Source organism: Urocitellus parryii, chromosome 2 (assembly GCF_045843805.1).
Source record: "Urocitellus parryii isolate mUroPar1 chromosome 2, mUroPar1.hap1, whole genome shotgun sequence".
NCBI lineage: Eukaryota > Metazoa > Chordata > Mammalia > Rodentia > Sciuridae > Urocitellus > Urocitellus parryii.
In genome coordinates, this window is record NC_135532.1 from 184,841,537 (window position 1) to 184,864,373 (window position 22,837).

Sequence of the window (22,837 nt, forward strand, 5' to 3'; positions counted from 1 at the left end):
TCTGAAGGCAGACACTTTGGGAGCTTCTGGGACTGACTTCTTTTGGTTTTTGTTCTCGGAGGCAATTGTTTTTGTTCTTTAATATCCAGGGTCTTGAAAACCATTGTTGCATGCATTTTATCTGTTGTTGTTGTTGTTGTTGCTTCTCTGGCCCCTATTACTCCCTCTTTCCCAGAAATGGAATTTCTTTTGTATGTCTGAACTTGGTGAGTGGCACTGCCAGTTACCTATTTGCTGTATTCAGAAACCTGGGAGTTACCTTTGGCCCTTCCTTTTCCCTTTTTTTACATATTAGATGATCAAGTCCCACAGAGTCTGCCCTTTCTAACCTATCTCTTGGCCACTACCTTGATTCAGGCTCTCATTCATTGCTGTCTTGCCACCTTAGTCAACTTTCTGGCCCTTCAGTCCTTCTTCGTACTACTTGCAGTGGTGTTTCTAAAACAAAAATGTGTTCTGATCTCTGTCCACTTCAGATCCTTCAGTGACTCTCGGTGTCTTCCGTGTCACTGCAGATGCAGTCCCAGCACGTGGCATACACAGGCTTTTCTGGCATGGTCTCTGCCCTTCGTCCTTCCTCCTCACACCTTCCCCTTGTTTGGGCCATAATGAAGCACTGTAATCCTCTGAAGACCCTTGCTCTTCTGTACTCCTGCACCTTCACACACCTCAGTCTGCTGGGAACGCTGGGCTTTTTCCATCTTCCCTGTGCCTCTGTCCACCAGACTCCTTTCAAATGTCACCTCTTGCCATTGTTTCCTTGCCCTCCTGCCCCACCCTGTTGTTGACTCCTCTCCTTTGTTCCTCCGGACTCTGTACATAATCCTGTCGTGACACTTATATTATATTGTAATTGTTATTTCTGGACTGTTCTCCACCATAGAAATGATGGCCATTTTCTAGGGATGATCCTGGGCTATCTAGGGATTATTTAGCTAGAAAGGGATGCAAAATTTGGAGTAGAATCATGAATTCCAGTATCAAAACTCATACTAACTGAAGGAAAAAATGAAACAATGCAAAATAGTTGAGGTACTTAACATCATTTTCATCTGATTTTACCACATTGAGACCTAAGACTGGATACAGTTTGGCCTGTATTCACTCTCACAACCAAGATGAAATTGCACAAAGAATAATGTCTGAAAAAAAATAATTGTTTTAAAGTGATAGGAGTCTCAAGTATTGGTAGCCAAAAAGCAAGAGGGAAAAATCACACTGACAGTATTTAACAGAAAACCAATGGAAATATCTGAAGAAAACAATCTATGGATGTATGTGAAGTCAATCATTTTATTACAGGAGAAATGAACTAGATCTAGCTATATAATCTAATCAATTTAGAATATATAAAACATATGCATGTTTGCCCTTAAGAAGATTGGGGTTTCTCAGTGCTGCTTTTTGGCAGATGTTCTGAGGGCCTAATGACTTTAGGTAGTTCCCCCTTATGGATAGTCTCATGAAGGAAAAAGAGTACTAAAGAGTTGAGTTAGTTTCTTTTTGTTTTAATAATTAATTTTTAGTTTTTGGTGGACACAACATCTTTATTTTATTTTTTATGTGGTGCTAAGGATTGAACCCAGCGCCCTGCGCATGCCAGGTGAGCGCGCTACCACTTGAGACACATCCCCAGCCCTAGTTTCTTTCTTTCCATTAGTTAAAGTTGATCATATTTGATTATATTGCCATGGCATCATTTTCCACAAGTGCAGGTAAGATTTGCCCCACTGTATTAGTCCGTGTTTTCAAGAGAAAAAAAGGGAGGGATGGAGACCAACCAGACCAGATCTGCAATGTGGACCAACAGGCTTGAGACTCAGGAGGGCCAGTGATGCAGGTCTGTGGACAGCCTGCTGTCCAGCGGACCTCAACAGACTGCAGTCTGCTGCTTAGAGTTCACTGCTGCTTAGATGTTAATTTCATCTAAAAATACCTTCCAAGTTGACATTAAATAAGCATCCCACCTACCAAGAAGTAAAATGAGTAATTAGTTGTGTTCATAAAACTGTTAACTGCACAGCCCCATCACATCGTTTTGTAATCCTCTTGGATTTTATGGAAAAAATTATAATTTTTTTTATTAACACTAGTCAATGGAATCTAAGAGATACTTGTGAATAGAATGTGGCCTCCTTTTTTTCCAGCAGAAGCAATAAAAACCTCATTAATTTTTTTGTTTGAAACCATCAAGAAGATATCACTGACATTTTAGGATCTTGGTCTGTAAAGGATTCACAGAGATCCTTTCTGGTCCTTCATTAGTGACTTTTGTTTTTTAATTCCCTAATTGGTATGCTGGTTTCAGGAACAGCTGGGGACCTCTTTGAACCAGCCATCTGCACAGGGAGACAATCCCCAGGACGGTTTTATTTGCTTGGATTAGCCCAGGCACATCCAGAGCAACTGCACCTCAGTGTGTTTCAGCCTTGTGGGGCCCTTGGCTTTGTTCCTCTGCAAGGCCATACTTTTTCTGATGGTGTCATAATATCACTACCAACAAGAAATTCCATATTATTTGTGGTCATGGAATCAGTTTGAATCCAGTCAGAAGGTAGAAACCACACAGTAGATTAAATGGGGGGAGGGGAGTTTAATATAAAGCATTACTAAACTCTAAGAAATTAGTGACTGTGCGATATAAGGAAATTCTGTGTGGTTCCCTGGCCCCAGTAGAGTACCCTAGGAAGGAAGACAGACTTGGAAGTAGTCTCCTCCCTGAGACTAGGGTTCACACTTCACTAGAGAAGGTGTAGTTCAACCCGCATGGTAGCAAGAAATTTGCCCGTTTGTCCGGGCTCTCCTGGTGTGCAGTTGCTTGGCAAACAGGAAGCAACTCTCTCAAGTTCAGGGTGGCACAGGCAATAGGCAGCTGGTGGCGTGGCTGAGTAGAGAGAGAGCAGAAGCTTGGTGTGTGGGCAGGAGGCTTTTGTTATGCTGATTTCCATGTGGAGAGGCCAGGCCAGGTCTGTAAATTTGCCAAGGAACTGAATGTCCTAGGTGCACAGCTGAAATAGAGCTACCCTTCACACTCGCACAGCCATCAGTGGGAGAACCCCTTCCTCCCTCAGTGTCCCTCCAGCACCCTCTACCCACACATGTGTAAAGGCAACAGGCTTAAAGGAGTTCTGCCCATTGTGGCAGAGCATCCGTATTAGGGAAAAGTTGGAGCTGAGAGGCCACACAGCCAGTGCATTCCTAGTCTTGCCATGTCTGGACCCCTCCCCCTTTTTTCTCTTTACTATTCGATATCAGCTGTGGCCTGACTCCCTCCATGGATTTTACATCCCGACTACTGTGATGAAGCACTAGTCTAAGAACAAAGCTCTAAATTGAGTTTTGGTGCCATGATCTGAGCCTCCTTATTCCCATTCACTAATAGTTGAATGGGTTGTGAAAGTAGAGATGCTATTTAGCTGTTACTTATTAATTTGTTACTTTTTACCCCTAATTCTTGGGATTTCTCCAGTGGCACCTGTTTTGAGTTGGGTAGCCTAACTATATACAGGAAGCAACTCTCCTGTATATGGAAGAAACTATAACAACTGATTAAAGGAAAAATATGCGTATATTTTCTCTCATTATATTTGGGATATAATTTATGTATGTAAATATTAATAATTTGGTTTAAAATTATCTTATAGATATTTAGAAGGTTTCATTTTTATTGTGGCTAATTATTGAAAAATAAAGTTCTAGAATGCTATATTAGTTTGTATAATTTTGAAAATGAAGTTCTTGGATAACAGACACATTACCTGCAAAAATAGCCTTTAACAAAGTTACATTTTTAAAAATTCAGTAGACATTTCCTACCGAGCTGTGCTAAGCATAGATACTTCAGATGCTTCCAGATCTTGCTTTGCTTAGATCAGGTTGTCTAGTCAGCATCCTTTTCTTGTGAATTTCTGAACTTCTCATCCTCAGATCAATAAATAAACATGACGGATGTCTCCTACTGTCTCCCTTAGTTTAGTCTGTCGGCAGTATCCCCCCTCTGAATGAACGGCTGCTAATGACATGTTTGAGATCTGTGGAAAGCCACAGCTGTTTGCTGGTAGGGAGGCAGAGCCATGCCAGAATCCTCATGCTCCATGTTCTCTGTTTTTGCTGGGCTCCTAAGGGATCTTTGTTCCCACATGGAAATCTGTTGTCCAGTCTGGTGACTCAGCTCATGCATGGTCATTTTGCAGAGAAAGGTAGGAGGTTGAGGTGGTCTCATAAAATGTAAGGTCAAGGCTTATTACAAAAAAATCAAAGATTATGCCTTTCATTTTTATTAACCACCATCAAAAGGGTGTGGTGTTCATGCAGCTTTTCTCACCTTGTATCGATGGTAGCTTCTACATTCAGCCACGTCCCCATTTATTCCTCTTTCCCTCCATCACCTTTCTGAATGTTTTCCTGCACTGCAAATTGCAGACAATTACTACATTCTGGTTGAGTCTCTGTGCACTCTCTCAGCAGCCATCCTTTTTCCGAACATATGGTTTTTATGCTTCGTGTCACCCCTAGTGACCCATCTCGGGGAGAAGGCACTCTCAGCTCTTTTCTAACTGGTTCCTATATTCCTTTAGCTCTGCAGAATAGCTCCAGACAGATAAATAGGAGTTTCTAGCTTTTCTAGCTTAAGTGAAAGAGATAGACCATTTACTCTATGAAATCCTGACTTGGCCGCCTGAAAGGAGCTGGTAACCTAAGTCAGTTCTCATTCTCCTACGTGCAACGCCCCCCCCCCCCCATGGCCTGTTTAGCTACACATACATCATTGGGATGATTCTGAGGGCTCTGGTTACAACGGGGCTCTTCCAGCTCGACTGGCCGGTCTGTGTCTGCTAGACTTAAGGGGTTCCGTTGTGCCAGTTTATCCAGCAGAGCAACCTTTGCTGTGTCAACCTCCCACAGCAGAGGAAGGGTTTTGCTCTTTCCAGATTATCTGAGCGGTAAGGCTGGTCATGGTCGAGATAGAGCCCTGTACTCCAGCCAGGCTGCTCACTTTCCCGTCCCTCAGACACCCCACACTCCCTGCCCCCTGAGTTTTAGCACAAGGCATGCCATGCTTTCCGTGTTTTCTATGGAGCCTTCTCCAGCCCTTCTAGCCCTCAGTTTTCCCTGAACTCTTAGCACTATGGGACCTCGGTAGCTACAACTTAATATTTATCTTTCCCTTTGTGGTGCTGTGGATATTTCTGTGGCCCAAACTGGATTGTAAGTGGGATGTGTTTTATACTTGTTCTCGTTCCCCTAGTTGTTCTCTGGCAGCTTCTCATTAAAATACTCAAAAGTTTGTTGCGTGTATCTGTTGGTCCCTTAAAGCAGAAGACTTGGGTTCAGGTGCGACTAAACGTGGTTTTAAAAGCATAGAGCACTCATTGTTCTCGTTCCTAATTGGCTACAGTGGGTTCGTAAGTGCGACAGCTAGCATCTCTATTTTTGACTTATGGTTCTTACGGAAATGTCCTCTTTAAGGCAGGTGCTGCCACACTTCAGGGTGTTAAAATGTGGCCTGGGTTATAGAAGTCTCTTGGTAAAGGGCTCCTGCCCTGCACAAGCTGCTTGGAGGCACTTTCTTCCGCCTCCTTCATTCCCTCTCTTACCTCCTTGACGTCAGTCCAGACCTGGTGTGAGCCCGGGAGAAGGGCAACAGCATGGCTGTTGAGGGCTGCATGCTCCTGTCCCCTCCACTGTCATCTCAGTCTGTCCCCTCCTGGCTCATTGTGCTCTGGCCACTCTGGGCCTTCCCCCTTTCTTTGCCTATTTAACTCTACTCGTCCTGAGTGAGATGCACTAATTATGGTCTCCCCAGGGAGGCCTTCCCCGACTTCCAGCCCCACATCCAACTCAAGCATCCCAAATCTGGAACTTCTTTTTTTAATTTTTAATTTAAGTTTACTTATTTTGTTTGTTTTTTAGTTATAGGTGGACACAATATCTTTATTTTGTTTTTATGTGGTGCTGAAGATCGAACCCAGTGCCTCACACATGGTAGGTGAGTGCTCTACCTTGGAGCCACAACCCCAGCTCTAATTTAAATTCATTTTTAACTTATACTTAAAACATAAAATTATACATATTTGTAGGGTGCCAGTTATGGTTTTGTACACATTGCGTAATATTTAAATCAGGTTAAACATCTATTTCCACAAACCTCTTTCTTCCCTTCCTCTCCCACCCCTTCCTTCTGCTGGGGATTGAACCCAAGTCCTTCTGCCTATAAGTATGTGCTTTACCACTGAGCTACACCCCAGCACCTATCATTTCTTTATGGAAAAAGTGTCCAACTCTCTTCTTATACCTTTTTGAAATGTACAATACATTATTATTATCTGTAGTCACCGTGTTGTGCTGTCGAACACCAGAACTTCTTGCTTCTGTCTAATTGTAGCTTAGTATCATGGATCAGCTTCTCTCTGTCCCTTCCTTCTCCCCATCTCTGGTAACCAACAATCTACTCTCACCTTCTATGAGGTCAGCTTTTTTCAGTTCCTCATATGAGTGAGGTCAGGTGGTACTTGTCTTTCTGTGGCTGACTTCTTTTACTTAATATTGATAAATAGTTCTATCCATGTGATTGCAAAGGGCAGGCTTCCTTTTTCATGTGTTCTTTTTTATTGTTAGTAATTGTCATTAATCTCTTACTGTGACTGACTTATAAATTAAGCTTTATTATATGCATGTATGTATGAGGAAAAAAACAGTATCGTACAGGGTTTGGTACCGTCTGTGCTATTTGCGGTTTCAGGCATCCTGGGGTTTGAGAATGTATCCCTGATTGATATGGGGAAACACTGTGTACTTCCAGAAACTGAGAGGGGCAAAGAGGCAGAGGGAAGGGTTTGGTCTTAAATAGTCCCACCTAGTAAAAGTGGGGAGTCAAAGAGATGCTGACTAGTTGATAGTGCAGTATGTAAAAGCATATTATTATGCATTATGTTTGTTCATGTATTATGTACTTACCAAGGTAATTAGTACTAGAACAACAATATTTTTTTTTTAATATTTATTTTTTAGTTCTCGGCGGACACAACATCTTTGTTGGTATGTGGTGCTGAGGATCGAACCCGGGCCGCACGCATGCCAGACGAGCGCGCTACCGCTGAGCCACATCTCCAGCCCCTAGAACAACAATATTATATGACTATGTTGGGGGCACAGAAGCCTGAAGTGGAGAAGGTGGGTGGGAGGCAGTGGCTCACAGGGAGAAGATCCCTGCTGAGGGGAGCCATGAATTTCAGGGATTCTGCTTTATCTCCTGAACCTGAGGTGCTAGAACTTTCTTCTGACCAGATATCTGGGTCCAGAAGACTTATCAATAGGCAACTGTAGTCACTCAGAATCTTTCTGGAATGAATGAGTGAAACAGAGTTTGTGGGCTCCATTTTGAACTACCAGTGCATGTAGCTCAGTCTTTGGCTTCTCCTCCAAAGGCTTCCAGTGCAGGTTTCAGAGGTTCAGTCCACACGTGGCCGCCTCCACAGCTCTGGGCTCGAGCGGCAGAACATCACCGTGGAAGGGCGCAGTAGAGGGAAGCTGCTCAGGATGTGGCAACTGGGAAGCAGAGGCCAAGTCTATAATTTTGAATCATTGATTTTTACTTGTCCTCATCACTTTTTGCCTGTCACTTTTAATGGTTTATAATTATATATCTTTTTGTGTGACAATTTGTTTAAAGTATGTGTCCTTTCCTAGAGCATAGGATTCTGGGACTGAAGTGTGTTTTGTTTGGTCTTTTAACTGCACGTCTCTAGCTCAGTACCTGGCACACAATGGAGGTTCCAAATATTAGTTTGAAAAATGGAATGAAAGCAGATGTAGGGTTTGGGGTAGACGATAAAGGGGGGCAGGCAGAGAACTGGGTCAGAGAGGAGCTGGCAGAGGAGCCCACCCAGGCTCCTGGCTGCATTCAGTGCATTCAGACTTGGAAGACACAGCTTGGCAGAGGTGGCCAAATGGTGACGTGGCAAGTGTCTGGACTGGCTTGGAGAGCCCTCCAGGCAGCTCTGCCTTCTAACAACAGAAAGCATGATGGAATGTTCACAGTGTGCCAGATACTGAGTTAGTGCTAGAAAGCATTTTCATGTTTGATTTTTTAACCACTCCATAAAGTAGATATCACTCTCTACTGTTATACTGGGGAAACTAAAACCGTGAGAACTTGAACAACCTCATAAAGATCAAACAGCTAATGAGCAGGAGAGTTGGTGGAATCTGGTGTCTGACTTTGCTCTGACCTCCATGATTGGCCACCTTCACAAGGTGTCTCCCGTTTTCTCCTCCACCACTGTCACGTGGCTTAAGTCAGAATACCATGCCTCAAAGTCTGCACAGCCTCCTCTTAAATCGCATCTCTCCTTTCAGTCCATCAGTAGCTTTCCAGACTAAAGGCTTAACCTCCTCCTTGTATCCCTACGACCTGACTCATGGTGATTTTTTAGCAGTTTATCCTGCTACCAAAACCCAGAGCTGCTTGGCTTTGCATTTCAAACCCCATCCAGTCTCAGGCTTGCTCACAGACCTTGTCCTCCTCTGCTTAGTCCCCAATGCTGAACGGACCAACCCAGCTCTGAAACCTGCCTGGAGCAGTTCTGCTTGCTGCCCGATACCGTGTGGAATCTCTGGGAAGTCTAGGCTTGTGTTCTGCTGCCTGCTGAGCACCTTGTGTTCATTCCTGTAGATTACTTTTTATTTTCTGTTCAGATTTGAAAGTTCTCAGAAGTTCATTTTATTTTCCTGCAGCATTTGATTAAGTAGGATGAACATAGTAGATATTCAATAACTATTTGTTAAATGAGCTGACAAACCATGCTTTTGGTTGTCTGTCTCACTAAGGATTTGCTACACATTAATATTCCATCATAATAGAGATTTTACAATTCAGAAATGAAGTTCTTGCTTAAATTTCCAAATGGGAGCTTCAAGTGTTTTCATAGTCAAATACAAAAATTTTGGTACATTTACTGCCACTGGTGTAGGATGGGGAGTCAGGCCATAACAAATACTTTGAGTTATACCAAATGCTATCTTCTTTTGCTTTTAGTCTGTGATATGCAACTCAGAGAATGATGCACATTGCAGAAATTGTTAAATAACAGTATCTATCTTGTTTTCAAAATATTGAATACTCTCAGGAATAAAATAAACATAATTGTGACACACTATTTGTTTATTTATTTGGGGAATGACCTCAGGGCTACTTGACCACTGAGCCACATCCCCAGCCCTATTTTGTATTTTATTTAGAGACAGGGTTTCACTGAGTTGCTTAGCACCTCGCTTTTGCTGAGGTTACCTTTGAACTCATGATCCTTCTGCCTCAGCCTTCTGAGCTGCTTGGATTACAGGTGGGAGCCACAGCACCCGGTTTGTGATACACTATTTAAAATCTAAGAACTGAAATTTGCATACAGTTCACCTCAGGCCACTCTTCCCCTCCTCAGATTTCCTTTCTAATTATATTTTGCTTAGGCTAACATTAAAATTACTTCACAATCCCTGGGAGTGGTATATTCATGTGTCAAGGGGGACACACATTTCATGACCATAAAACTATCTGCAAAAAGCAAAGAGCTCATTTCCCTTCCAGATGATCTTTAAGAATCAAAATACCCAACTGATTTTAATTTTAAAAAAAGATTAACAAGGTTTATGCAATTTCTTAAAGGGTCATATAAATTTTAGTTTACTTTCTATATTTGTTTTGGTGTTTTGGTTTTTCTTCTCTTTATGTTCTATAATAAAAAGAATCATCTTCAGGAAATTTATCTGCTGTGTCATTACACTGTGTTACAATGGGAGTGTTAGCTAAAGCAACTTGCAGAGAATACAGTGGCAACAACAGTGTCATCTAGACGTAGGTGTGTGTTTGCAAATGGTGTCTTCCAAGGACTGAGTCCTAGAACTGACTCCTGTGTTAATGTATGAGCTTGAGAATGTAATAATAACCTTCCTATTTTTTCTAAGAAAAGAACCAATATAAGAGCATAAATCTTTAGAGTCTCGTTGAGGCATTGGGAGAAGAGTGAGTATATATATTATTACCAAACACAAATGGGGAAAAAATCAGGACTATTATGAATCAATACTTTAATAGTGGAAGTTACATATGTTATGGCTTTGATTGGCCTTCGTTTGAGACAACTGAATGGGTTAAACCAGGTTTCCTGTAAAGAAAAATGTCTGAAATTTATTTTTTAGTGATCAGTCACAGTTTTTTGTGATCTTAGTCATGTTGTTTAATCAGCTTTAGTATTTAGAAAGTGACTTTGGCTCCTTTAAAAATCTAACAAATTTTTTGTTTGCTGGTGTTTTTTAAAATGTATTTTAATTTCTGATCAACAAAGTAATTGTATTTATGAGATTCAGCATGACATTTCAGTATATCTACACAATGTGCTCAGAGCAGGGTAACTGACATATCTATCATCTCAGACACTTATCATTTCTTTGTGTTGAGAACCTCCAGAATCCTCTTTCCTAGCTATTTTGAGATAGCTGTCATCCATGCTTATGTTACTGTGCTATAGAAAATTAGGGTATTCCTTCTATCCACCTGTACTCATTAACTCTCCTCTCTCCATCCCCCTCCCTGAACCCTGCCCAGCCTCTGGTTCCACAGTGTTCTGTTTTATTCTCTACTTCTGTAAGAACCACTTTTTAGCTTCCATATATAATTGAGAACATGCAGTGTTTGTCTTTCTGTTCCTTACTTAACATGTCTTCCAGTTCCATTCAGGTACATGCAAATGACAGTATTTCCTTCTTTTTATGGCTCAATAATATTCCATTGTGTATATATACTGTGTTATTTTTATGGCTATTAGGTTGATTTTGTCTTGGCTATTGAGAATAGTACTACAGTAAACATGCAAATGCAGATGTCTCTTTGATTACTGATTACCTTTCCTTTGGAGATGTATATACACTTAGTGGTGAGATTGCTGGATCATATGATTGATAGATTCCTAGTTTTATTCTTTTTTTTCCCTCCATGCTGGAAGTTGGACCCTGGGTCTCATTAGGCAAGTGCTTTACCACTGAGCTATATATCCGATCCCTATTTCTAGTTTTTGAGGAGCCTTTATACTACTTTTCATAACAGCTGTACTAATTTCATTCCCACCAACAGAGTATGAAAGTTTCCCTTTCTCTCCTGCACCAGCACTTTTTGATAATGGCCTTTCTCGTTATGGTTTTGATTTCCATTTTCCTGATGATTAGGCACATCAAGCATTTTTTTTTTCATATACTTATTGGTCACTTACATCTCTTCAGGTCATATCCATTTTTTAATTGGATTTTTTTTTTGCTGTTGAGTTCCTTACATATTCTGAATATTAATCCCTTGAATAGTTTGCATATATTTTCTCTCATCTGTAGGTTGTCTCTTCACTTTCTTGTTTCCTTTGCTGTGCAGAAGCTTTTTAATCTGATATAAGCAAATTTGCCAATTTTTACTTCTGTCTTCTTTTTCTAGACCAATGTCCTAAAGTGTTTCTTCTGTTTTCTTCTAGTAGTTTCATTAGTTTTGGGGTCTTTTTAAAGTCTTTGATACTTTTTGAGTTAATTTTTGTATATGGTAAGAGATAGGGGTTCAGCTCCCTTTGAAAAGATTGCAGATAAAAATAAACTTCACATAGCCAGCTGAGGGGGCAAATGCCCATTAATTCCAGCTACTTGGGAGGCTGAGGTGGGAGGATCATGAGGCCAGCCTGGGCAACTTAGCAAGACCCTGCATCAGATGAAAAAAATAAATAAATACAAAACAACAAAACCTTCACAAATTCATTTTTTATTTATTTGTGAAATGGGTGTTAAATAGTGCAATGAGGTGTAATGTTCTTCTCCTATGTATGAGCTCTGTGAGTGATTTGAATAGCTGAGATTCCACTTCTTAGGAATATTTTGAGAACAAAGTTAAGAACAAGTTATTAATAAAGAGGACTAGAGCTCTTAAGAAAAAGCTGATGCTCAGATTAGGGCAGGAAGAGTACAAAGAAGCCAGTACTGTCGTCACACCACAATGGGGGCATGTTGAAAGGACATAGGTGCTATTTTGAAGGAGCTCTGTGTCAGTCAGCTTTCCATCACTGGGAGAAAAAAACCTGAGATAATTAACTGAAAGGAGAAAAGGTTTATTGTGTCTGTAGTTTTGTTATGGAAAATACAGAAAAATACGGAAAATTATGGCCCTGGAAAGAGACAAGCAGCCCTTGGAGATGTAGGAGAGCAAGGATTATTCTGCACTGGTGCAGGCTCAGCGGAGTCCTTTCAGAAAGCTGAGCACAGCCCTTTGTTCTTGGTATCTTTTATACAGTACAGATTTCTGGGTTTCAGGACTTTGCTACGCAGGTAATCTTGATGTCTCCCCCTTTCTCCAGGCAGCTCTGGTTCCTGCCGTGGCTGCTGAGCAAGCATGATTACAGAAGCAGAAACTAGCAGGTTGCAGCTATTAGCAGAGATGAGAAGGAGCATCTTGGGGAGGAGTTGCTGCTTCAGTTTCAGAGATTTGAGTCCATGGTTGGTTGGTTATGTTGCTTTGGGGCCTGTGGTGAAGCAGAATGTCATGGTGGGGAGCCTGTGGCGGGACAGAGCTGCTCACCTCCTGGCAGCTAGAAAGCAAAGAGAGAGGAAGGATTCAGGGTCCCCATATTCCTCAAAAGGCATGTCCCCACGACCTTCCACTAGGCCCCATCTCCCAATAGTGCCACGGGGCCAGGAACCAAGTCCTCAACACATAACCTTTTGGGGGCATTCAAGATCCAAACTGTAACAAGCTCCCAAGAGCAAAATCTGGCATGATTTGAGCAACAAAATAAATGAGACTAAGGAGTAGCAAATCCATGGAATAAAACATCTATGAGTCTGTGCTTACATAAATAATTGAATAAATGGAGAAGGAGCAGCTGTTAGTGCTTATGTAGAATTCTAATTATTAAATACAGAAGGAATTACGGAAATAGAAACACCATTTTAATGATGGTGGCCACCACCATTATAATAATGATTGCAGGCAGGATCCACCTGTGCTTGCTAAAGTTACTGGGTGAAAGCATGATGGGATATTTTTATAGTTTCAAAATATCTCTTACAAAGAGAAAAACAAACTTTATAATGGAGAAACCTAGATACCAGGTCAAGCATTACATAACCTATAATGGGGTGTATCGACTGCACCTCCTGATACAATGCACTGGTGGAAAAGGGTGTTACAACATGAGTTCTGTGGTGTTTTTTTCCTTCTATTGTTTGTTTTTTATTTTGAAAAATTTATAGATTCATGTACAGTTTTGTGAAAAATAGTGTTTCCTTGTCCCCTTTACCCAATTTCCCCCATTGGCAAGTAAGTTACAAAACAGTAGCGCAGTGTGACAGCCGGGTATTAGCATCAAAACAGCCGAGATAAAGAACTTTTCCATCACCAAAAGAGCCCTCCTGCTGCTCTAAGGGGGAGCCACACCCCCTTTTTATTTTTTAATTGCATTGTTCATCTCATTATCGTAAGAATTTTTTCTATATTCAGTTTCCTCCCACAGTCTATGAATATACTGAGTTAATTTGTTAAAAGTTTTAAAATTGTGGTAAGTGTGTGTATTTGCCATCTTGACCATTTCTCAGTGTACACAGTTCAGAGGTACCTCGTCACAGCTGTCCATCTCCACAGCTCTTTGTCTTGCAAACTGAAAACACCCATTAAACAATTCCCCATGCTTCTTATGCCCCAGCCCTGGAAAACAGCATTGTTCCTCTGTCTTTATGAATTTGATGACTCTGGGAACCTCAGAAAGTGGAGTCATACAGTATTTATTTGGTGTGGCTTATTTCACTTAGCATAATTTTTCTCAGGATTCATCCATGTTGTGTCATGTGTTAGAATTTCCTTCCATTTAAAGGTAGAGTAATATTCTGTTTTACATATGTGTATATCCTGTTCACCTGTTGGATGTACTTGGGTTGCATTTACCCTTTGGACATTGTAAATAATACTGCGATGAGCAAATACCTCTTTGAGACCCTGCTTTAATTTCTTTTGAATATATGCATAGAGGTGGAATTTCTGGAGCATAAACAGTCTATAGATTTTTTTTACTCTCCTTTTATTTTCTTGAAGGCTGGACTCTGATTATCTTTACTGTTTAGATGTTTAAGTTTTAAAAGTTCTCATGCATCTATTCTTTAAATAACATAATAAACTCTTAATTAAGAATGCTGTTTAGAGTATGGTTATTGAATTTCCTGACTAAATGTCCAGAAATTCTTTTGTTTTGGTCCTTACTATTGAACTGTGTTAGTTCATTTTACTCTTATCAAGTACAGTAGAATGGACAGAATTGAATCCCCGATAATTTGTAACATTTCACTTGCAACAATAATAGTTGTGAACATGTGGTGTACCACAGGGGGAGAAGTTTTGAGGGGAGTGGGACAAAATATTAACCCCTCTACACTGTAGAAAACTAAACCCTTGATGTGTGGTGGTGGTGGTTTTGTTTTTTGTTTGTTTGTTTGTTTTTGTTTTGTGGTGGGTCAGTGCTGGGGATGGAACCCAGGGCCCCACCCATGCCAGGCAAGTGGTCTACCACTGAACTATGTCCCCAATCCTATTTTGTTTTTATCCTTCAATGTGCACATAAGCAAATCAAACATATGATTAGCTTATACAGGAAAAGTGGTTACAAGACTTTATTTCCCACATGGTCTCTACTGTTCTTTACTTCTCTTTCTTCTTCTTTGCATCTGTACCCCGGGTCATGGCTGTCACCCTAGCTGAATAAGCAGATTTAATAGGAGGAATGGAGTCTGCAGTGCAGGGCACGCCTTCCTTTCCTAGTTGCATTTCTCTTTCCTTTACTATCTGTTGTGGTCACTTCAGACTGCTGTAATGAAGTGCTGTAGATTAGGTGACTTTGTCAATACTTTTCCCTCACAGCCTGGAAGCTGGGAAGTCCAAGATCAAGAGTCTGGCAGGTTCAGTGTCCAGCGAGGTGCAGGTCCTGGCTTGCAGATCCTGAATCGGCACCTGGAGGGGAAAGTGGGGGGCTCTGGTCTCTTCTTCTTGTTATAAGGGCCTTTGGTTCGTCGTGCGGGCTTTACCCTCTGGCCCTCATCTCAACCCGCTGACCTCTCAAGGCCCCACCTCCACTCCATCACACTGGGAACAGGGAATGTCAGCATTTGAAATCGGGGGGCAGGGGGCACAACATTCAGCCCATAGCACTATACCTCATAACAGACAAAAAGAGCTTTGGGGGAGAGGGGACTGAGAAAGAAGAAAAACAGAGGGGAGAAAGACCAAAGAAAGTATGAAGAAGCGCAATAGAGGGAAAGGAAAAGGAGAAGGGCGTGGGGTGGGGGGGCTCTGCCAGAACAGCAGAGGGAGGTTGGGAAGGCCCAAGGCCAGGCCTCACGGCCTCCATCTCTGGACTAAATGCAGCCTTGTTCCCTCAGGGTCTCAGGAGGGTTATGAAAGGCAGGAATGCGCTACCCACGTCCTCTAGGGCTGTGACAAGATAGCTAAGCCAGAAGTCACTTAGGTGGAATGAACTTAATCAGCTTTCTGGGGCAAGCATCTGTTCACTGAGCCAGCCACAGCCTCAAAGCCCCAGAACCTCTGGCCCAGAGTCGAGGAAACCAAACCTGCATTCCAGTCAATTCCAGTCACGTGGTTCACCGCTGTGCAGGCAGGAGAGGGTAGTCCCACGTCTCTTCTCTCTTCAGTCCTGTCCCCATACACACCTCTAACCCTGAGCTGGAGGATCTGCAAGAAGGCCCGAAGGCCGGCCTCCTTTTTCTCCGCAGTGTCCAGAGGCAGGGTCCTTCTGTGCCAGCTGTTAGAGCTGACCTTTCACTCTGCCTGGCAAATAGTAATGCCTTCTTTTACAGATACAGAGCAATGGAGATACCTGGTGTATTTTAAACAGAGTTCCCAGGCAGGTGTGACCGGGTTCTTCTTATGTTTTTATCAGACCATAGAGTTTGAGTGATATTTGTCCACGTTTTGAAGCTGATCTTGGGAGCCCAAAGGTGTGATGATTTTAAACATGCCTTTTCTATGCTTAAAGATGAAGATATTTTTAGAGTAAGTTAGTTACAAAGAAATTGGGGCATCTAGGGTACTTTTGTTTTTTAATACAGGAGTCAAGAAACAAAAAATATAAGCCAGCTGGGTTGGTTTTAATAGATCACCTGTGGCATGGATACCACCACATTTCTGATCTGAAGTTGCCATTCTTCTATGGCTTAATTAATGTTAGAAAAAAACCTAGTCTGGGGCACACCTGTAATACGAGCTACAGGCTGAGGCCAGCCTTAGCAAAAGCAAGGGGCTAAGCAACTCAGTGAGACCCTGTCTCTAAATAAAATACAAATAAGGCTGGGGATGTGGCTCAGTGGTTGAGTGCCCCTGAGTTCCATCCACAGAACCAAAAACAAAACAAAACAAACTCCTAAGACCATTTTCATTTCAAAAGGCGATTCCATGCAAAGATTTTCAGTCTGACCAAGAACTCAAACAAGGCCACGTGACACACATAGTGAGTGGTTTGCCTATTAAAAAGATGCTTATGAGGATACCATGAGTGATTCTTGTCTGGGAGGGAGGTGACCAGTCATAGGAGGTATTGGACAAGGTCTGGCCACATGTGGTATTCTTGCTTGGGAAGGATCCACTGTTGGCATCTACTGAGTGGGTAGAGACCAGGGATGCTGCTGAACACTGTATAGTGCAAGGATAGAACCTGCAACAAAGAATTATCTGGTCTGGAATGCCAGTAGTACTAAGGTTAAAAAGCTGTGTCACAAATATGTGCAGAAATGTTTGAAGCCAGCCTTAGCAGCTGAGGCTCTGAGCAACTTAGTGACAGAGTCTCAAAGGGCCAGAAATGAGGCTCAGTGGCTAAGCATCCTTGAGGTCAATCCCTAGTATGAAAACAAAACAAAACAACCCAAATATGTGCAGGATATATGACATGGATGGACTGATAACCCTTCATCTAAATTGGGAAAGACCCAAGATGATGCCCAAGGTTGTGGTTACCGTCTCTGGATTTGGGATGGGGTTATCCACTGATGACTTTTAATGATTTCAAAATAAAAATCTAAGACTTATAGACTGGGTATTTTTCATCTCTATCTCCTTAGCACTTGGCATATGGGAGATTTTGTTAAATGTAGAATAAAGAGACTGAGAAAAGGGACTTATTGGGCCAGTCCCTTTAGGTCTCACATCCATGTTAACTGTGAGAAGTGTTGGTCGAGGGCTGGCAGCAGAGGGGAAATTCAGGAGGTGAGCTGCTTGGCTTCTGTAAAAACCCTTCAGGTGGCCCCCTCCTGTGCCTGTACTTCTGTTTGGCTTAGGCTGCAGTGACATTGGTGTCAGGGAGAGCACCTTGTTAGGCTGCAGATGCACTTTGTCTCTAGAGAGATCATTAGTCCATACCCATCATGGAGGTCAGAACAGTCCAGTAGGCCATTACTTATTAAGTGTGTGTGTGTGTTCTGCTTCAAACATGGAAAACTAGGGGTTGAGGTTGTAGCTCAGTGTTATAGCATGTGCTCCCTATGTGCAGGTTCTGGGTACATTCACTCACACCACCAACAAAACCAAACCAAACCAACAAACCAGCATGGAAGCCTAGGGAGTGAACATCCCATAATTCTTTTTCCTTTGTGAAGTACAGGGGATTGAACCCAGGGGCACTCTACCACTCTACTGCACACGCAGGCCTTTTTATTTTGAGACAGGGCCTCACTAAGTTGCTGAGGCTGGACTTGAACTTGTGGTGTGCGTGTGCATGCACACACACACATGTACACACACACACACACACACACACACACACACCCCTCAGCCTCCAGAGTTGCTGGGATCACAGGTGCGCATCACCATGCCTGGCACCATGCTCTGTTTTGATTACAGCAGTGTTCAGTGATTTCATTACCAGTTCATTTCTAGATGTTCCATATTTTTAAGAATGTTCTTGAGTCCTGAGAAAGAAACCATTATCACTGTGTTAATACAGTCTGTGCCATGCTCTTAGATTTCAACCCTCTCCTTTGTGTCCCACAGGCAAATACGTATACCAGCCCATGACCCCTGTGGAACAGCTGCCAAGCACCGAGATTCCTGCCAGGCCTCGGGAACCCACAAACACCATTCAGATCTCAGTCTCACTCACCGAACACTTTTTGAAATTCGCATCCGTCTTCCAGCCTCCCCTTCCCCCGGACTCCCCCAGGTACTGTATGATTTCAGACCTCTTCATTGACAACTATCAGGTTAAATGCATCAACGGGAAGATGTGCTACGTGCAGAAGCAGCCAGCGCCACATTCCCACAAGATGAGCCCCGAGGAGGTCTCTGCACACGATGCCTTAATTTCAAAAGAGAGCAATACGCCAAAAATAGATCACTGCTCTTCTCCCTCCAGTTCTGAGGACTCTGGGATCAATGCGATTGGGGCTCACTATGTGGAGTCATGTGATGAGGACACAGAAGAAGGAGCAGAACTGAGTTCAGAGGAAGACTACAGTCCAGAGAGCAGCTGGGAGCCGGATGAGTGCACCCTGCTCTCCCCCTCGCAGTCTGACCTGGAAGTGATCGAAACAATAGAGACCACCGTGTGAGTCCAGGCACCCTGGGACCCACACTGAGCTTTTGTACTTTGGTCTGATGGACCTTTTTCCAATGCTGTTGATATTTTCTACCCCTCCCCACCAACCATAGCAGTTCAGTGGTCTGCTGATTAGTGTCACTCTTAAATTAGTCTTTTAACCAAGACGTTCTTTTTATTACAAACGGTTTTCTTTTGTATCTCGACTTACTTTCTATGTAGCATCTGGTGTCATGGATTGTGACCCAGCCTTAATTTCACTGGGAACTGTGAAAGCAGTGAAACCATGACCACAGAGTATCATGGATCAAGCGGAGGAGCTCCCTAGAGTGATGGAGACAGTATTTTTCTAATAGCCAGTCCTTTGCAGAAAGACTCTTGGCGTCCTGTGGCATGCTGACGGCACCCCTGTCCTGCTAGTCCCACAGGCAAGCAGCTCCCCGGGGGACAGAGTACCCACTGGTTGATGCCGTTCCTCCCCTTTACCCTGCTCCCCACCATCTGTACTGGGTCTGGACCAGAGCCGCCTCCACTTGGAGGACAGCTTGGCCCCGGTAATGGCCAGCGTTTGCACAACCCATCACAACTGGGGCTCAGCTAGACCTTCATGTGAGAAGAGATGACCTCATCAGTTTCATGGTCACTCCAGCTTTAGCTGAGCACTTAACATGCTGCGGGGGCTGTGGGGATACAGAATGAAGATGACCTGATTTCTCCCATGAAGGGCCCACATCCCAATAGGGGACTCTATACCAGCAGCTAGCGGTATCCAGTGCTCTGGGAATACAGGGGAAGGAGAGGTGGACGTGGCTTGGGGACGGTGCTACAGCATTTGAGCTGGCCGTGTGGGTTCTCCGGCATCTTCCTGCTTTCTTTAATCGTTCTTCAAAACTAAGGAAACACTTAGGAAGTTATTTAGGTATTGTATTTAGGAGGCAGCCACATCTGACATCTTAAGGAAAAAGAAACCAATAGTTTTAGTTAGCATGGAAATGCTAAAAGACAGAAGTCCTTTAGGGATTAGGAATGAATCTAATAGGTTTGATTAATTCTGCTTCATTTGGTTGTATGAAGCATTAGAATGGCTTAGGTGAGAAATGAATTAGAATTCAGTATGATGCATGGATTTTTTTATGCAAATGCAAAAGCAGTTGAAATAGTTCACTGCTGAGTCAGGAGAAAATATTTTGTGTAATATTCATTTACTACACTAATATTTATAGTCCATTGTATATGTTTTCTTCTTTCACACACAAAATAGAGAATAATTCTTAGCTCTCTTCAGAATTCTATTCCTAATCTCCATTTTATACCAACTATTCTCGTGAGTTGGTTATCTGCCATTTCTCCAAATTTTCTGTGAGGCATAGTTAAGAATCCAGGAACTTTCAAGTATTGCCTAATGAGATGAGAACCATCAGTGCTGCAGAGAGAGAAATGACTCTTCCATCTCCGCTCTCTGGGAGTGTGCTCCTGTGGCACTGTCTTGTGCTCTGTCCACTTCTCTCCTGTGTCTTGTTAAGTTGTTTAGGAAAGCAGCAGCCGTATTCTTCCCCAAGTCCTCCACTTGGTATCCTTTACAAACTACTTGAGAAAGAATCTGCTTTCCTAGTTGTATGTGTAGTCCAAGTGATTTACTAGATTTTTGTTAGGTTTAGGTGCCCCAAACAGCCGTAGGGTCGAAGGCAGAGCATGCATCTTCCTTGGAAACCAGCATTAGTTAAAACTTTGCGTGTTGGACGAGGATGCAGCATGAGGTTTCCACTTATTGAAATGTGGAACTCAAAATGAGAACCTGAGAAGGTAGTACTGCAGCTTACTCCAGGAGCTGCCAGGGTGGGTGTGGGCCTGAGGGGCTTTCTCTGCTCGGCCCTGGCTGCCCTGTGACCTGGGGACATCTGATGAGCCCTGCCTGAGCTTCTTGGTGCCTCCCTTGAGGGAGTGGCTGAAGGCAGGCATGAAGGCAGTGCCTGCAAGGGGCTCACCAGCTGTTGTGTACTCAGGGTTGTAATGGCACCGGAGGGCCCTGGCTAGGTATGCCCCTGGGTGAGCACCTTGACTTTCTCCCGAAAGGGCACAGGCAGGGGGCTGTTTCTCTACCCCGGTCCCCTCAGTTTTCTATTCTGGGCCCACAGCCACAGAGTGAACTCACTGGAGTCAACAACCAGGGCCCCAAAGCCATGGAAATACATGGTCATACCCACGTTTCCAGAGCTTGGCTGTGTGTCAGGGTTGGGCCCTTTTATCAGTAATATCTATGACTTTTGTTCAGGTTCCTGTTTTTTAAACTCCTTTACTGCCACTTAGATCAGCCACAATTTTAATGGAATTTTTGGATATGATAATGGTTGATAACCACTTTAAACATTTGCACAGTCTCTTTATAATTAAAAAACTCATTAGGCTTCACTTACTGTTTTATAGAAGTACAGATGTTCCCCTTGGATTCTAAATATCAGATACTTCTGGATCTCAAAAAAAGTCTTTTTTAAAATAAGCACAAACAAGAATTTCTTTGGTCCTAGCACTGTTAATACTAATAACCTGAAATACAGTTGAACTGCAATTGTTCTTTATTCTTTCATTCTAAAACCAACTGAGGAGGATATAAAAATGTGTAGTTTCAACTTAAAATCTAGGTATCTTCTGTTCTATAGAATATGAAAGAATTTCTCTGTAATCCTGATATTATATTGCTAATTTGCATAAGCATATTTATAGGCACTTTAGAAAATACTTAGACTGCAATATGTAGTATAGGCATTAAGCACAGTCATTTTTAAATAGACTTTTGATTAATACTTGTACAAAAAGAGAGATGAGGGCTTCATCATTTGGGCCTCTTGGAACAGGGCTGGGTCTTGTGGGTGGATAAACTGCTTTCTTGGGGCTTTTTGGAAACCTGGCACCATTCCCGCTTTTAGCAAGTTGGTCTAAAGGCTATTAGGCAGAGGCTTAATTTCACTAAATGGAGAATTTTGTTTTCTTATCTAACCAGGATTTCAGAATTTAAATTTCAAATATGCTTACAACTTTTCTGAGAAACGACAAAGCAATTAAAGTGCTTTTGTGGTTATAACTGTTTGGTACACTGAAAAATAAGGCTTTATTGTCAAATCCAGGTATTTTTTAACCTTGTAATTTCTTAAGGTATATATTGAAAATTTGAGGACAACCCTGTGGGAAAAAGAGTTGCTTTTCTGGAAGACTTGCAGTTCAAGGTCATATAAAAAACGATGTAGTTATTTCCTGATTTGATCTAGGATTTGTTTGTATCTTGGAAGTGGTGGTTTTATTTCTTAATCTCCACTTCTTCTTGGTCTGTTTGAAACGTCACAGTCCTTCTGGGACTGATCATAACAAACTCTTTTGCAAATTTAATTCTGTTTGGGGAATAGGATGCAACCAGATACTTGAGGAAGCTGTCAAAATACCCAAATGCGTTTGGCAGTGTGGATACCACTGGGCAAGAAAAAAAGCACAAGTTAAAGAAATGTTTATATTGTCCCTTCTTAATTACTCCCACATCCTGTTTGCAAAATTTTATTATCATGTTTTGGCTTTTCACAGGAGGAACACAGTTTGCCCATTTTCTTTCCTACCCCCTTGTCCAGAGGAGGTATGAACCTGAAAGGAAGTGGCCTGTTGTACTTTGGCTTTCGGTAGTGGGTGGCCTCCCTGGTGGCCTCCCTGCCATCGAGGGGGAGGCAGCGGGGGAGGCCAGGTGAGCCCACTCACTTGTCAGTGCTGCCCACTCGGGGATGTCAGTTTTCCTTGAATCCAAACCTAAGTACAAGGGCACTTCCCAAAACAAATTCACCATGTAAAAATTGAATCATGATGATGGAAACTGAGCGTCGGTTGTGCTGGGGAAGGGCCCCCTTCCTGTCGGCGGGGGCTGTTTCTGGAGGAGGAAGCAGTCCTCTTATCCCATCCCCCCCCCCCCATGGACAAGACAGCCAGCTGCCGCAGGAAACCCATGGCTGCTGGTGTCTGTGGAGGCTCCGTGTCGTTCACACGCGCTGCTTAAGGCTGTTCATACCTGGCGATGTTCATTTACTGTGCTGTTTTTTTAAACTTGTCTATTTTAAAGTTTTAAGCACAATGTTGACCCTTCTGTAACTTCCTAAAATTACATTGTTTTCCTAAGACAGCTCAACTTTCCTTTTGTGTGTAATACTTTAGGAAAACACTGCCTTGTGAAATAAACATGATTTTTTCTTCTTTTG

General features: G+C 42.6%; 1 protein-coding gene across 1 annotated transcript in view; it reads left to right on the forward strand.

Annotated features, from left to right (window-relative positions):
* Positions 1–22,837, forward strand: part of C2H3orf70 (chromosome 2 C3orf70 homolog) — a 72,427-nt gene extending 49,590 nt beyond the window's left edge. The window contains exon 2 of the mRNA XM_026389397.2: positions 18,065–22,837. Within this exon, the coding sequence (XP_026245182.1) occupies positions 18,065–18,621 (557 nt within the window). The 3' untranslated portion in view covers positions 18,622–22,837. The remainder of the gene's footprint in view (positions 1–18,064) is intronic.